At 34.8% G+C, this 15,134-nt stretch overlaps 3 protein-coding genes across 5 annotated transcripts; 2 read left to right on the top strand and 1 right to left on the bottom strand.

The window, feature by feature from the left end:
* Nucleotides 1-1,031: 1,031 nt before the first annotated feature.
* On the bottom strand, nt 1,032-1,949 carry LOC116021963 (60S ribosomal protein L37-3-like). Its single transcript, XM_031262499.1, has 4 exons — nt 1,866-1,949; nt 1,602-1,737; nt 1,433-1,534; nt 1,032-1,321 (listed from the first exon to the last, which is right to left on the bottom strand). Exons 1-4 carry the CDS (start codon nt 1,866-1,868, stop codon nt 1,275-1,277), a joined length of 288 nt encoding a protein of 95 aa, XP_031118359.1. The 5' UTR covers nt 1,869-1,949; the 3' UTR covers nt 1,032-1,274.
* A 150-nt stretch (nt 1,950-2,099) lies between these two features.
* On the top strand, nt 2,100-4,936 carry LOC116021547 (protein Tob1-like). The gene is made up of 2 exons (XM_031261976.1): nt 2,100-2,451; nt 4,418-4,936. The coding sequence occupies exons 1-2, from the start codon at nt 2,191-2,193 to the stop codon at nt 4,613-4,615; spliced, it is 459 nt and encodes a 152-aa protein (XP_031117836.1). The 5' UTR covers nt 2,100-2,190; the 3' UTR covers nt 4,616-4,936.
* Nucleotides 4,937-5,920: 984 nt separating this feature from the next.
* LOC116022816 (methyltransferase-like protein 22) lies at nt 5,921-9,929 on the top strand. 3 transcript variants are annotated; one of them, XM_031263697.1, is made up of 9 exons: nt 5,923-6,136; nt 6,338-6,451; nt 7,451-7,524; nt 7,741-7,843; nt 8,445-8,495; nt 8,712-8,862; nt 8,962-9,100; nt 9,295-9,394; nt 9,490-9,818. In XM_031263697.1, exons 1-9 carry the CDS (start codon nt 5,965-5,967, stop codon nt 9,639-9,641), a joined length of 1,056 nt encoding a protein of 351 aa, XP_031119557.1. In that variant the 5' UTR covers nt 5,923-5,964; the 3' UTR covers nt 9,642-9,818. The 3 variants fall into 3 exon arrangements, with proteins under 3 accessions (XP_031119559.1, XP_031119558.1, XP_031119557.1); XM_031263699.1 differs by lacking the exon at nt 9,490-9,818 and having other exon boundaries at nt 5,921-6,136; nt 9,204-9,320; XM_031263698.1 differs by lacking the exon at nt 8,445-8,495 and having other exon boundaries at nt 5,922-6,136; nt 9,490-9,929.
* Nucleotides 9,930-15,134: the final 5,205 nt, after the last annotated feature.

Here is a 15,134-nt window from a genome sequence, read left to right as displayed (position 1 = left end):
ATCTTTGTAATTGACGGGCTTCGTTTATTTATTTTAATAATGTGTACTTCTCTATTGTGTTGTTCTTTTTGTCGTTTTCTTTTTCTTTCTTCAATTTTAGGATATCACCGATCTCCTTTGTGTACAATCTCTTTATTTATTTTTAACTCCCTTTTTTTTCATTTTATCTTTGAGAAGTGTTTTTGACCATATGAAAGCTTGTTTCAATTTCAATCAAATTAGTTTAGTTGTTAGTCTAATAATCACAAAGTTACAAATTCATACTGACCTATTAATCTTCTTGGTTTAAAGCATATAACTATGGAAAACTTGAAAACTAGTTTACAATTTACCAAGTGAACACCCCTCTCCCTAAACACCCAAGAAGGCAAACAATAATTGTGTCTCAAGGTGACAACTTCAGTAAGACATGAGTAAATCTAATGCACTCTTGTTTTGCCAACTTGGATGAATACAAGAATCATATGTTCTATCTCAACTAAAAGCCTAAGAAGTTGATAATTGGATTGCAAATTTTTGTCTCTAAAACTATAAAAAGTACCTTGGGTCACTTATGAAATAAAAGTAAAAAAGCAACCTATGCTGAAATCCAGATTGGCAGAAAACACCAGCAACAAATACACATGAAACATGAATTTGTGCAAATGATGAATCACCAAATTACCTAACTCCTTCATAAGAAAAAACAGACAGCATCCTATAGCATCATCAAGGTTAATGTTTACAGAAACAAATATGATTCCAGCTTAATTCTTTTAAATGTATAAATCCTCTTTCATTTGAAACACTTGAAGAAGATAGCTCCAGTTGCCCTACTTCTGGCTTTATCAGGCATCATAGAAGAGGTGGCAAACACAGACTCTAATAGAAATTAATGATACTACATCAAGCATCAAAACAGATTGATTGTAGTATCAATCAATTAAGTGAAGAAAAGTGATAAGAATTGTTGCAAGCAACTAATAATCTTGAGAAAAGTAGGCCAGTGGTAAGATTCATGGACTATTTATAGACTACAGGAAGGCCAAGTCTGCAACTTATAATTCCAGACGAATCACAATTAACAAAGCTTGCCAGAAAAATAACACCATAACGAAAATGAGCATTCAAAACCAATTTACTGTCACATAAGCAAAATTGAAATACACGCTTGAACATAAACACAGCTAAGGATTGAATGGATAAGGTCCCTCAATATCTCAAATGTTCTAATTCTTTGAAGTATCAAAATGAAAACTTAAAAGTAACCTTCATAGATTCACCCTCAAAGAACTTCAAGCAGAAGCTGCTGCTGCCTTCTTCCTTGGAGCTGCTTCAGTACCTAATCAATCAACTCACTTCAATTAGCAAATTTCTTCCACTCAGAAGCTTGGAAATGTCAAATGCATACTTTATTTTTTTAAAATCTAAGAACGAAACGGTAAAACTGTACCTTCCCTGAAGTTGGTCTTGAATCGGCGAGGCACGTGGCGGAGATACCTCATGCGGCCAGTTCCAGTCGTCTTTCTACGGATCGCCTTCACGCTCCAGTTATCTAAATACGCGAATTTTAGCATTGTATAGAGATATATCGCGAATGGGAAAAAAAGAATAAGGCTTACATGTCCTCTTGCGGGCGGCTGGGTAAGCACAAGCCGAGCAGCGGCTCTTCTGGAGATGGAAGCTGCGACGGCCACACCTCACACAGAGAGTGTGGGTCTTGTTTCTCCTCTTCCCAAAGCTCCCTGTTCCCTTGCCCTATATTGCAATCACACATACATTCAGTCACAGATCAGCTCTCCCATGATCACTATACAGAGAATTCGCATATGTAAACATAGATCGATAGATTAGATAGAGAGAGAGGGGGTGATTTCCCGGTTTACCATTGCTGAACAGTTGCAGAAACCCTAATCTCAAACTGGAAGAGAATAGGAAACGAGAAGCGGTGGTGTTTATATATGAGGGGCGAGGACTGAAGAAAATGAACAATGCAGGGGTTTTAGGGTTGGGCTTTGCGATATTTGGGCCAAACAAAGAGATTGGCCCACAATGTTGCCTTGAGGCCCAATTTCCGGAACACGTGCCCGAAAGGATCACCTATCAAGACTTGTGCCATCGGAGGCGGTTGGTGAATGGTGCCTCGAGAGCCGCACTAAAAACTGCGGATTTTGGAGAGAAGGAAGGCCAGAAACACCAGTTCCGGCGACCATGGCGTTGCTCTCCCTCTCTCTTACTTCAACTCCCACGGCGGCGATGTTGAGTTCTTCCTCTTCATCGGCGACTTCATCCAGCGGCGGTTTCGCCGCCTCAGCTCCCTGCCGACCACCGCAGACCTCCGCTTTTGTCGTGCTGCCGCCTCTCAGCTTCAGAAACAACGTTGTATCGCTTAACCGTCGGAAGTCGCAGGTCGTGCGTATGGCTCCTGAAGATGAGAAGATGACTCGCCGTTCTCCTCTCGATTTCCCCCTTGTGAGCTCTTCATATCCATTCCCTATCTATTTCATTATTATATTCACTTTTCGCTCATTATTTTCACCGTTTTTTATGCATACCGCAAACGCAAAGCATTCTATTAGCTAAAATTGTAAATCTCCAATTTTAGTCCGCTTTAGTTTTTGTTATCAATTTTGTTTTTAGATCTCAGAATATCAATTTTGATACGACTATTGTGCAGTTTAAATTAGTCCCTTGACTGCGCAACTACAATAAAAATTTCATATTTATAATCAATGCCAACATTGCCTTATTTTCATCCTCATTTGCCCTGAAAGTTGAACTCACTTTCAACTTCCTCACATAACTATTTGGTTTTGGAATTATCCACCGAAAAAGTCTTACCCCAAAGATTATTCCCAATTTGAAAAATTAATTGTCACATCTTATGACATCATGCTTTAAAAACAAACCATTATGATGGAGGGAAATAGGATGATGGTTCTGCAATTATTTAGGGGAGAGGTCTATAAAATTGAGAATGCGGCATTATGAAGGAGGAACTAAAAGTGAACTTCTCCAAAATTGAATGAAGGAATCTAAAAGAATGTTTGTCTAAGTATTAAAATTGAGGAATTTGGAAGTGAAGGAATGATGTTGAAAATGACACTATAGTTGATTGACCAAAATTGAACTTTACTCATTTTGAATTATCATATACTTTGGGTGCAGCTAAGAATCAATATGTCTACTACTATAGTTCTAGTAAGTATTTGCAATGATACTTGATAACCAATGTATAACTAATTAAAAGGATAAAAATAAACGGACTTGCTTGTTTTTATAGGTGACGTTATTGTGATTTCTAACATTATACAAGGTTTAGGTATCATACTGGCGTACTGTATAAATTTTGTGATATGAGACTGTGAGCTTACTATTTTGAATATAGAGCTTGAAACATGAAATGTACATATTCAGAATGAACAAAAACAGCATGCCAATCATGATGATTTCTTGCAATGCTTTAATCCTTTTGGTATCACATTTATCCAAATATATATAAATTCATTATTCAATATATCTGCAAGTGAGATGTGCTGTTATGTCCTAGAATTCTTCACACAGCAACTCCTGTTTCAGAGTTTTTCTTTATCCTTTTCTAGTATTGAAAATACATATATTAAGCTTCATTCTTAGCGTTGAGGTTTTCATTTCAAATTTTCTATTTGTGTTACATCATTCTTTGTGTTTTGTTGTTTATTGCTGGCTGCTTCTAGTTTCTTCTAGCAATGGATAAAGATGCTCAAAGCAATCATTTAGTTTAGCAATTTATTTCACTAAAAACATAATTCAATAAATCCTTGCGGTGGTGAAGTGGTCTGGCATCTTTGACATGTGCTATTTGTCATCTTTATTACCAGTATATTAGGTCATTTCATCATCATAGATGCAATGCACATCTTTGCTGGACTTATTTTGCCTGTGGCATACTGGCATTAGTGCAATTCTTGCCCTTGTGAGTTTTGACTTTATTGTTCATTTGAGTATATTTAGACTAGCCAACATGAATTAAAGTAGGATGATTTGCAATTATAGGTTTGCATCATTGCAATTGTTTGTGTTTTTAACTCAAATATGTGGCAGATTGTAAATGGTGTCCCTCTCTTCCCAGTTTCATACTGGACTCTTGTATTTGCATCTAATAATTGCTAATACATTTTTTGGCTATGTTATGGATCATGGGTTGCCCTTTGGATATGCAAATATGGTTGGTTACTTGTTAATTTTGTCATTCTTTGTAATCACTAATCAGAAATTTATGCACAGTTCTTTTTCTCAAAGCCTTGGTTATTTAATGTCTTTGCAAAAACTGAAAAATCATAAAAGCAATGGCTTTCTACTCTTGAATTTGCTCTTTTGTCCTGATATTTTTCTATTAGTAAATGCCTCCTGTTATGTGTATTTCAAATGGAGTAAAACCTTAACATAATGATGGCAGGAATGGATAAGACCAAAGCCCGGCCGCAGACCAGACATCTTCCCCCAATTCAGCCCTATGAAAACTCCACTGCCACCTCCATTACCAGTTGATCCTCCTCTAGAAGACGATGAGGAGGAAGAAGAAGAAGATGAGAAGAAAGAGGACGACGAGAATCCTGAAAAGGAGGAGGAACCAGAATCACCAGACGGAAAGTAATAGCAGTGGGCATCTTTTGTTGTGAGCAGGCTGAGGGCTTAGAGTTCTTGTATTAAAGCTTAGTAGTCCACCATTGTGGCTTCCACAAGTTTGAATTGTGCTCTGGTTTAGGCTTTAACTAATATAGCATCATAAGGTACTGTGAAGTCATATTCATTTTTGTGGTCTCCATTTTGTAATGATAAGCTAAATGGTATGTGCTGTTTTTGAAACACAATTAGTTACTCCCTAGTCCCAATCTTGACAAATTGTAAGTCACAATATATAGCAGTAGCACCACTCACAAATGTGAAGCTATTGAGCAATGAATTAATAAGGCAATCATCTCTCCTTTGATTTACGTAAATTTTCAATCACCCTAGTCAGGATCACATGCTCTAAATTTTATAGAAAGTTAAACTTAAATCTTCAATCACCCTAGTCAGGATCACATGCTCTAAATTTTAATCTTCAATCACCCTAGTCAGGATCACATGCTCTAAATTTTATAGAAAAATCACCCTAGTCAGGATCACATGCTCTAAATTTTATAGAAAGTTAAACTTAAATCTTCAATCACCCTAGTCAGGATCACATGCTCTAAATTTTAATCTTCAATCACCCTAGTCAGGATCACATGCTCTAAATTTTATAGAAAAATCACCCTAGTCAGGATCACATGCTCTAAATTTTATAGAAAATTAAACTTAGAACATTATTGTTACTAAATAATTAAAATTTTATTATTTGAAATGGAACTACATCACTTATTAATGAACAAGATTAGAAATAAAATGTATAAATATGATCTTATAAAATAAAGGATTCAAATTACAAATAAACATAAGTGTGATAAATATTAAACAAAACAAATTCATATATCTAAAATATAATTTGAGAGAAGAAGAAAACTGAAAAACAAAAGGAAGACTTTATAATATTTATTACTTTTTCGTTATGAAATGTCTAATAGTACATGCTACTTATAGTTGAAGAAAAATTTAGAATTGTGCGCATTCATTAACCATTGCCCCACTAACATATTAACCATTACTCGACTAACAATAATCACTCCTCTCATCCACTTCAAATACCACTATTCCACTGACAAAGCTTTATTTTTATTTATTTTTTTGAAGACTTTGTTTTTAATAGTAAATATTATTAAAAAAATGAATAGTATAACTTTTTTTTTAAATTTCACTCTTTTAATAGTAAATTATAAAAAAAAAATTGAAATATAAATATTATAAATTATTATTATATTGGTAATAAAAATGAATAACAGAGTAATTGAGTGACGAAAATGTAATTAATAATTCTATAATGTAAGTTAAAACAGGCAAAGTCGAGCATCGGCTAGAGCTCCGATGGAATGCAAAGAAGATGAGGAAGAGCCTCTCCCGTCGTCACCGCAAACAACTACCGGCGGCGAATCGGCGGAGGAGGAGCAGGTGATGAGCGAGGTCCACCTAGGCTGCCCTCCTTTCCACTCTGGGTCCCACCTCTCCCACTTTACCATCTATTTACCACCTCGCAAGGGTACTTTGAACTTCTTCTTCTTCTCCCTTTGATATTTACAAGTAGTAATGCTGCAAAGAAAATTACTTATTGTTCTATCAACAAAATGGTTCTGGTGTATTGATGTATCATGTATGCACTACTACTGTGGAAAATCTGTACACTTTGTTCATTGATAATAAATGGGGAAAAAAAACCTTAATCCTTGGGGAAAATATGCAGTATATGATTGCAATACGGGCACATTTGCTGGAACGGCGAAGGGTGAGCTCAATTCAACACCTCCTATTTTCAACTTGGATGAAGATGGTGATCTTGTTCTAACTCGCCGCAGAAGTAAGTTGTCCACTTGGTAAATTCTGACACTAAAATGGGAATCTTTCTTTTTGGTTATTACTGTTCAGGCACCGTATATTGAAATTAAGTAAAAATTTTCTCCTTGTTTTTGCTTGTATTATTCATTTATTCTTGCCTTTTGGTGTTGTTTGGCAGCTTGGCAGTTGGCACTTATGAGTGCATATTAATATTTTCTAAGGAAAATTGTAATTTATGCCCTCACAAATATTCCAATTATTAATGTCACCTCTGAACATCTTAATTATTAGTGGTGTAAATGTTGTCCCTCAATTTTCAAACATGACATATTGCCACGCCCCTGAATTATTAGTGTAAATGTTGTTATCCGTTGTTTTTCCTGTTCGAAGACCACGTTTGTTTTTCTCTATTTTTCTTTCTTCGTTTGTTCTCCTTCCGCCAACAACAATGTTTCTCCTTCTTCCTATTGAGGGGCAACATTTACACCACTAATAATTCAGGGGTGAGATCAATTGGCATGTTTGTGAGGGGTATAAATTACAATTTTCCCTTTTTTCTATTCATCTACTTTGGCATTCTGATGTGATGAATGCTAAAGTTTTGCACTCTGGTTTCTACTATATCAAAACTTGAGGATACAACTTTCTTTGAATAATTAATCTTTTAAAGCTTCACTAAGTAAATTGGAAGGAATCCATGTTACCTTAGGTAAAACCACAACAAAGGTTATTTTCCCTTGTTCTCTTGTTCCCAAGTCGGTAATTGAATTACTACATAAGAAACTAAGTAAAAGGGTGTAAAATGGAATTTGTTAGGTGAATATCTTCATGAAGTTAGCAGGAAAAAAAATCATAGGTTCCTGGGCATAGAATCTGTGTTAAATGGAGCTTTAGATTGCTAATTCCTAATTTTGTTATAGAGCATTAGACATTTGCTTTTCAGATTGGTTCGGCATCCTATCATTAGTTTGATTAGTGTGATTGGAACCTTTGCTCATTCTCCTTTATCCGCACTTTGCAGAACCACCTAAAGATCAAATTATTATTACTATCCAACATAACATCACGTCATCAATTCCTAGAGTCGGTTTGCAGGTAATGAAATGTTTACCCCATCTTTTATCATCAATTCTTACTTCACAACTTAAGTAGGTATGACTTCTTTCCAGGTGATATTTCACGTCTTCAAATTGGTTAATACTAATCAGAACTCTGTGCACATGTTTTCTTTCCAGTTACATATTGTCTTGACTTGGATGAATGATGTTTCTATTTGGCATATTCTACTACTGTCCTGTTTTCTTATGTCAGATATGGAGGGCAGAACTGGTGCTTGCTGATTTTGTGCTGCATATGATATCTATGTCATCAATTTTCGATGGTAAAATTGCAGTTGAGCTTGGCGCTGGTACAGGTGCATTTCAACTTCCAAGCATTGCTTATCTGTTCTAAGCATTATAGATTTTCCAGTCTACAATCTTGACAAAACTCTATTTATCTACTAAATGGTTAAATCTTTTTGAATAAACTGATACATATTTGAGGGTTAATTCTTGCTTTGGCTGATTATAGTGTTCAGAATCTGTGCACAACTTTCTAGCTTCCTCTTCAAAAGTTTGTGTACACCTTGAATCTAGAAACATAGGCCCGGTTTGGTAACATAGTTAGCTTATTAGCCAATTTTGGCTTATTTTTTACCACTATTAGCTATTTGACTTGGTTAAACAATCAATATGAGTGTTTGATTAATTAGCTTTTTGTAACAGCTTATTGCTCTAAAATGCTAAAATTCAAAAAGATGCTCAAAGCAGCTTTTTCGATTAGCTTTTTGAGAAAGTCATTTTGCATGCATTCAGCTAACAGCTAAATTACCAAACACTTTTCTACAATCAGCTAATGTTATCAACTAATCGAACCCACTAACCCAATAAGCTAACAGCTGTTTACCAAACACCCCCATAGCCTTTTTTTTTTTTTTATTGATTGGATTTTTTTTGGTCAATTCTCTCCATCAGGGTTGGTTGGCATGCTACTTGCTCATGTTGCTAAAACTGTTTTCATAACAGGTATATAATCATTTTGCGTATATGCTACTTGGTGGATTATCTTAAATAGTTGTTGTTGCTTTGTGGTCATGTAGGTTGGCGGTAAGCATTCTTATTGAAGTGAAATAATGCCGTTACATTTATGTCTCAGCTATTAGTATTTTCAGCTAAAGAGAATACAATATTCCAACTCTTAATGATATGATGGAACTTTAAGGCTTGCTCCCTTTATGTCAGATCATGGTGAGGAAATACTTGATAATTGTGCTAAGAATGTAAATACTAATGCTGGAATATTCCATCAAAATGCTCAAATCCATGTGCGCGAACTAGATTGGAAAGATTCATGGCCTCCTCAAGTGGCAGAAGATTTGCAATCCAAAAAAAGGTGCAACTGATTTCCAATTCTTTCTTTTTTCCTTTGCTTTTTAACCTTAAACACTTGTGAAGTATATATGTTTTTTAATGTAGTAAAGTCATCTTCCAGTTACGCTTGGACACAAAAAGAAATTGAGGAACTCAAAAAAGCTTCGGTACTTCTAGCTGCCGATGTAATTTACAGTGATGATCTGACTGACGCATTCTTCAGTACCTTAGAGAGATTGATGTCTGAGAACCCAGAAAAGGTATAGCCTAAAGAGGTTAGTTGGAAATTTTGCCGAGAATCAAAAGCTCCAATTTATGACCTTTTGCATGTTCTATCCTACGCTTTTGCACACTTCTTGTTAGGCATTTGCTTCATTTTGGCTTGCTGGATTGGAGTGCTTTGCTGACACCTAAAGGTTTATCTGAAACGAATGGTTGTTGTCTCTCGTGTTAGGTATTATACTTGGCATTGGAAAAGCGTTACAATTTCACCCTTGACGATCTTGATGTTGTTGCAAATGGATACTCGCATTTCAGAAGTTATCTTAGAGACGGTAAGGCAAAAAGGAAGCTATTTAGTACTGTACCAATTGAACTTCCACTGCAAACTTTCCCACTTATTCACTTCATTTATCATGCAATTTGTCAGTTGATGATGCAGAGCATAATGAACTCGACAGCTCATCTTCTTCGCCCTGCTTTCTGGGTAAGCAGATCAACCTAACAGAGATTCCAAAATATGTAAGAGAATATGATAGAGGCAATGATGTTGAGATCTGGGAAATCAAGTACCAACACTAGATCCTAAGCTCTGAAAGTGGTTTTACTTATATCAGATGATTGGATTTAGATCTTGTGAAGTTCTGCTCTGAATATTGTATAATTTTATCATTCTTTTAAGAAGACTGAACATACTGCACTCATTCTGAACTTCCCACAAAATATGCATAAAATACTTGTAAAATATTTTACTTTTTACTGTGTTTGTAGGCAAATTATATTGTGAATTATGTACTTTCAATTAACAGATTATGTAATAAACCAAGATATATAATACGTTAACTGCAATAGATACATAATTTTGATTCATTTCAACCTTATCCATCCAACTTTTTCAATCCCGTTTAAAATTTTATTCATTTCAAACTTCTAACAAGATACAAGCTAGATACTAATCATGTCTCAATTTCAAATCACATCACTACAATTTGGTTCAATATAATCTTGGCCTTGCGTATATGTTGTTTTGTTGAGGTTATTACACAAGCAGATTTCGCTTTTGATTCTTTTGTCACTGGTTAGCTTTTTAACATCATATGGAATGCCATCTTTCCCTTTGCATGTTGAAGTCATACATTAGTACAACCAATATTAAAATTTAAATTCAAAAAAAAAAAAAAAAACTTTGTTTACTTGGCCACTCTTAGGTCATAAAGTAACAAAGTACCATATCCTTAAAAAAACATGTGGGGCCATTAAATTTTGGTGAGTTGGGCAAACAGTAGATCCATGTTCCATGGTTAGAGCATGAATCCCACCTATCAATTTCCCAGTCAAAAGTCTTTCATAGGATCCCAATCACCCTTTCCACTTTTATTTCATTATACATTTTATACTGACTAGATCCATCATCATATGACTCAACTATAATATGGACTGTCAGAAAGCCTCAAATTTTGTAAACTTCCTGTCACGTGCCCCCATTTCCTGCTATCTCTGAATTATACAATTAATAATCACCTACCTATTCCTCACTCCCAAAACATTATTCACTATACATTATTCCAACTTATTTCATAACATCAACTATCACATTGTAACAAAATTATAAACAATTTAGATAAATTTATTTTCTTGTGATCCTTTGTCGACTAGGATTATAAGGCAGGTTTTATCTGGTACACACATTTGGGTAGTGGTTGTGCATTTTCATTTGATGGATATATAATACACTAGGCTTGGGCCACACGAACCGGCCCAAGAGAGTAACTGGATCAAGAAGGCCCAAGAAGCGCAGAGCTATTGGAGAGTTCGATAAGGATTGGACTTAGTATTTATAATATTAGCAGAATTAGAACTTAGTAGTTATAATGTAATAGGGATTCCTAGTATAAGGTAGTCCAGGATTCTTATTCCTTGTAGGGCTTTAGGCCTAAAATATATATAAATAGACTCTCCATACACATAAAAGGGGCAGACAATTCTGAACAATACAATACCTATCTCTCCATATACTTTTCCTACATTTTTCCTATTTCTTGCTAGCTTGCCTTTTACTACCTTGGAATAACTCCAACTAAGTTACAAGTTTGATTCTTAACGGGAGAGGCCTATTAATCATTTATCAGCTAGGGTTACAAGACAGGATTTACTCAATGCATAGTGTATCGTGATTACATTTTCAGTATTAAATTATTAGAAAAGTTTGAATTTAGATCCCTTCAAAGTAGAATTATCCTATATAAAATTGACATTTGCGCAGCTTCCAAAGAAAGTATTAAAAAAAGGATAAAAAGAAAAAAAAAAAAAAAAAAAGAAGAAAAAAAGTGATGTGTGAACCTATGGACTTATGATGATGAAACTGAAAGGCTGACTGGCCGAACGCCCACCGGTAAAAACTGGACCAGTTTACATGTGATTACACAGACAGCCTAAGAAAAAGACGCATCGTTTTCGCCCTATAAATATAAGCCAAACCCCTCCTCTTATCCCCACTCACCATTTCACCAACAAGTCAACAGATCAGAAACCCTCACAACAAACCCGACTTCTCTCTCTCTCTCTCACTCCAACATTCCTTTTAATTAATTTCATCATCTCTACTATGGATGCCGAAGCGTGGTGCGATTTGACCGCCGGCGACGACAATGTGTGCTGGCGGCGCTGCCCCTCTGTCAGAGAATACGATCGGATTGACGACGGCAGGTGGCCGGCCAGGAGATCGGCGGATGCGAACTCCAAGGGGCGCCGACTGTGGAGATCGGTGTGGAGGAAGATAAAGAAGGAGAAGAGAAGAATGTTCGAATGCTCGAATTCGACTCGGTTCACTTATGATCCCTACTCTTACTCTCAGAACTTCGATCAAGGCTCATTCCCGGCCGATTCAGATGAGCTTTCTAGATCATTCTCAGCTCGTTTTGCTATGCCTTCGAGGATTTTTCCCAAGAGTGAATTGATGGTTTAATTTAATGCCGAACAACATATATATTCATTTTTGTTCCATTAACTAGGTGTTCATAATTAACCTAGTTTTCTACTTTTCTTTTCTTAATGATATTTACATTGTAATTATACTGTTACGCAGTATTAATTTGCGATTCGATCTACTTGTATATTATTCACCCATATAATCATTCTTCTTTTGCATTATGAAATCGATTAGAGTTCAATGTCCAATGAAATGATTAAAAGTTTTATCTCGTAATCAGTATAATGTGGGAATCGATTGTGATGCGAGTTAACCTAATGAATATGAATTGATTTTTTTATTAATTTTTTTTTAATCTTCACTTATCTATAACTTTTACTTTTTCACCTTCATTCTCAAGCAAAGGAAGATGCTTTAAAGAAGCTACACTTGCATTTACTTTTCCTTTTATTGGATTATGATGCTTTTGATAAAGAATCTATCCACACATCTAATTGTTTTTACTTTTTATGCACATACACGATACACCAAAGTTTGCTATCGTTATTTTGGTAATATTTTTTTTTTTCGGACCACAAAGTATCATAAGCAGACTCTAACTATACCATAGGATCCACTTTAAACTTGTACTATACTCAGACAAATTTTTGTTGACATTGGGCAAAGTTCTGTCGACACCGGGCTGGTTCAATTAAAGGACAATGTGCTTGCTGGGCATATTGATTTTTTCATGAGAGTAAGTTTGAAATTTTGGTACTTATTTGATGTTGAAAATTTGGTAGGAATATAAAGAATGAATTAATAAACAAGAGATTTTGCAAAAAACAAAAACAAAAAAACAAAAAAAAACAAAAACAAGAGAGAAATTCTTGTTGACGTTAAAGTATTCATTTAATGTTAGGTGATTGCATTGATTAATTAATGAAGATTGTGTTTTCTTAAAAGAGGGTGTGGCCGGGCCATGTTATTAATCCGATTGTGGAGCACAGATTTCGCTGTCATAGTTGACAATAAGCTTTTATAATCATTAATTATTGGAAATTTTACATGATAATTGCAATATTATTGAGATCGAAAATTTAACAAAGGTAGGTAGATCGGATTGCTGTAACGGAATGTGATATTACAACTTACAAAATAATCTATTGTATTTTATGTATCTAGTTCGTTTAACGAGACTTGACTGCGATTATTTGTAATTAAATATTAAAAAATTTAAATTTAAAACTAATAAGAGAATAATAAAGAAAATAAGCAAATAAAAAAAATTAATTTGACCAATAAATAATAAATATATATGACAAATAAGTATTACAACTTATAAAAATAATAATTGGGTTATAATAAAATAAAAGAAAATTATACTTTTGGTACCTAAGTTATATGATAATTGAAAAATTCGTCCTCTAATGGTTGGTCGTGCTCACTTTTCGTCCCTAAGTATAATTGACGTTGCACTTTTCATCTCTTTACTGACAAAACATTAAGGACGAAATTAAATTTGCAATGTTAGTATATAGCTTAGGGATGAAAATTGAAACAAACGTCAATTATAACTTAGTGACGAAAAGTGAGCATGATCAACAATTCAAGGTGAATTCTACAATTACCGTATAATTTAGGGATGAAAAGTACAACTTTTCTATATAAAATAATATATATTATTTTTAAAGAATAACGACCGAAATCACATTTCAATTCCAACCAATTCTCGCGGGACCTAGGAATATATGTCACCAAATTACTATTTTTCCATCAACAAGAAACCTCTAGTAGTACTGGTACAATAATTGGGATCAATCGGTAAGTGAATATGCTTCATTTTGCCAATAATCATTGTGTAAAGTGTCCTTGTTTTTATGATTTATTATGTTTAAAAATTAGTATGTTTATCAAATGATGTAACTTATTATACTAAATTAGAATTTAAGTAGTTTGGTACATGCATTTGAAACAATTATTTGAAATTGTTATTTATATTTAAAACTAATATTNAAAAAAAAAAAAAAAAAAAAAAAAAGAAGAAAAAAAGTGATGTGTGAACCTATGGACTTATGATGATGAAACTGAAAGGCTGACTGGCCGAACGCCCACCGGTAAAAACTGGACCAGTTTACATGTGATTACACAGACAGCCTAAGAAAAAGACGCATCGTTTTCGCCCTATAAATATAAGCCAAACCCCTCCTCTTATCCCCACTCACCATTTCACCAACAAGTCAACAGATCAGAAACCCTCACAACAAACCCGACTTCTCTCTCTCTCTCTCACTCCAACATTCCTTTTAATTAATTTCATCATCTCTACTATGGATGCCGAAGCGTGGTGCGATTTGACCGCCGGCGACGACAATGTGTGCTGGCGGCGCTGCCCCTCTGTCAGAGAATACGATCGGATTGACGACGGCAGGTGGCCGGCCAGGAGATCGGCGGATGCGAACTCCAAGGGGCGCCGACTGTGGAGATCGGTGTGGAGGAAGATAAAGAAGGAGAAGAGAAGAATGTTCGAATGCTCGAATTCGACTCGGTTCACTTATGATCCCTACTCTTACTCTCAGAACTTCGATCAAGGCTCATTCCCGGCCGATTCAGATGAGCTTTCTAGATCATTCTCAGCTCGTTTTGCTATGCCTTCGAGGATTTTTCCCAAGAGTGAATTGATGGTTTAATTTAATGCCGAACAACATATATATTCATTTTTGTTCCATTAACTAGGTGTTCATAATTAACCTAGTTTTCTACTTTTCTTTTCTTAATGATATTTACATTGTAATTATACTGTTACGCAGTATTAATTTGCGATTCGATCTACTTGTATATTATTCACCCATATAATCATTCTTCTTTTGCATTATGAAATCGATTAGAGTTCAATGTCCAATGAAATGATTAAAAGTTTTATCTCGTAATCAGTATAATGTGGGAATCGATTGTGATGCGAGTTAACCTAATGAATATGAATTGATTTTTTTATTAATTTTTTTTTAATCTTCACTTATCTATAACTTTTACTTTTTCACCTTCATTCTCAAGCAAAGGAAGATGCTTTAAAGAAGCTACACTTGCATTTACTTTTCCTTTTATTGGATTATGATGCTTTTGATAAAGAATCTATCCACACATCTAATTGTTTTTACTTTTTATGC

This window comes from Ipomoea triloba, chromosome 6 (assembly GCF_003576645.1).
Source record: "Ipomoea triloba cultivar NCNSP0323 chromosome 6, ASM357664v1".
NCBI classification, from domain to species: domain Eukaryota; kingdom Viridiplantae; phylum Streptophyta; class Magnoliopsida; order Solanales; family Convolvulaceae; genus Ipomoea; species Ipomoea triloba.
The sequence above is the reverse complement of the archived record's forward strand: the minus strand, read 5'-3'. Positions and strand labels throughout refer to the sequence as shown.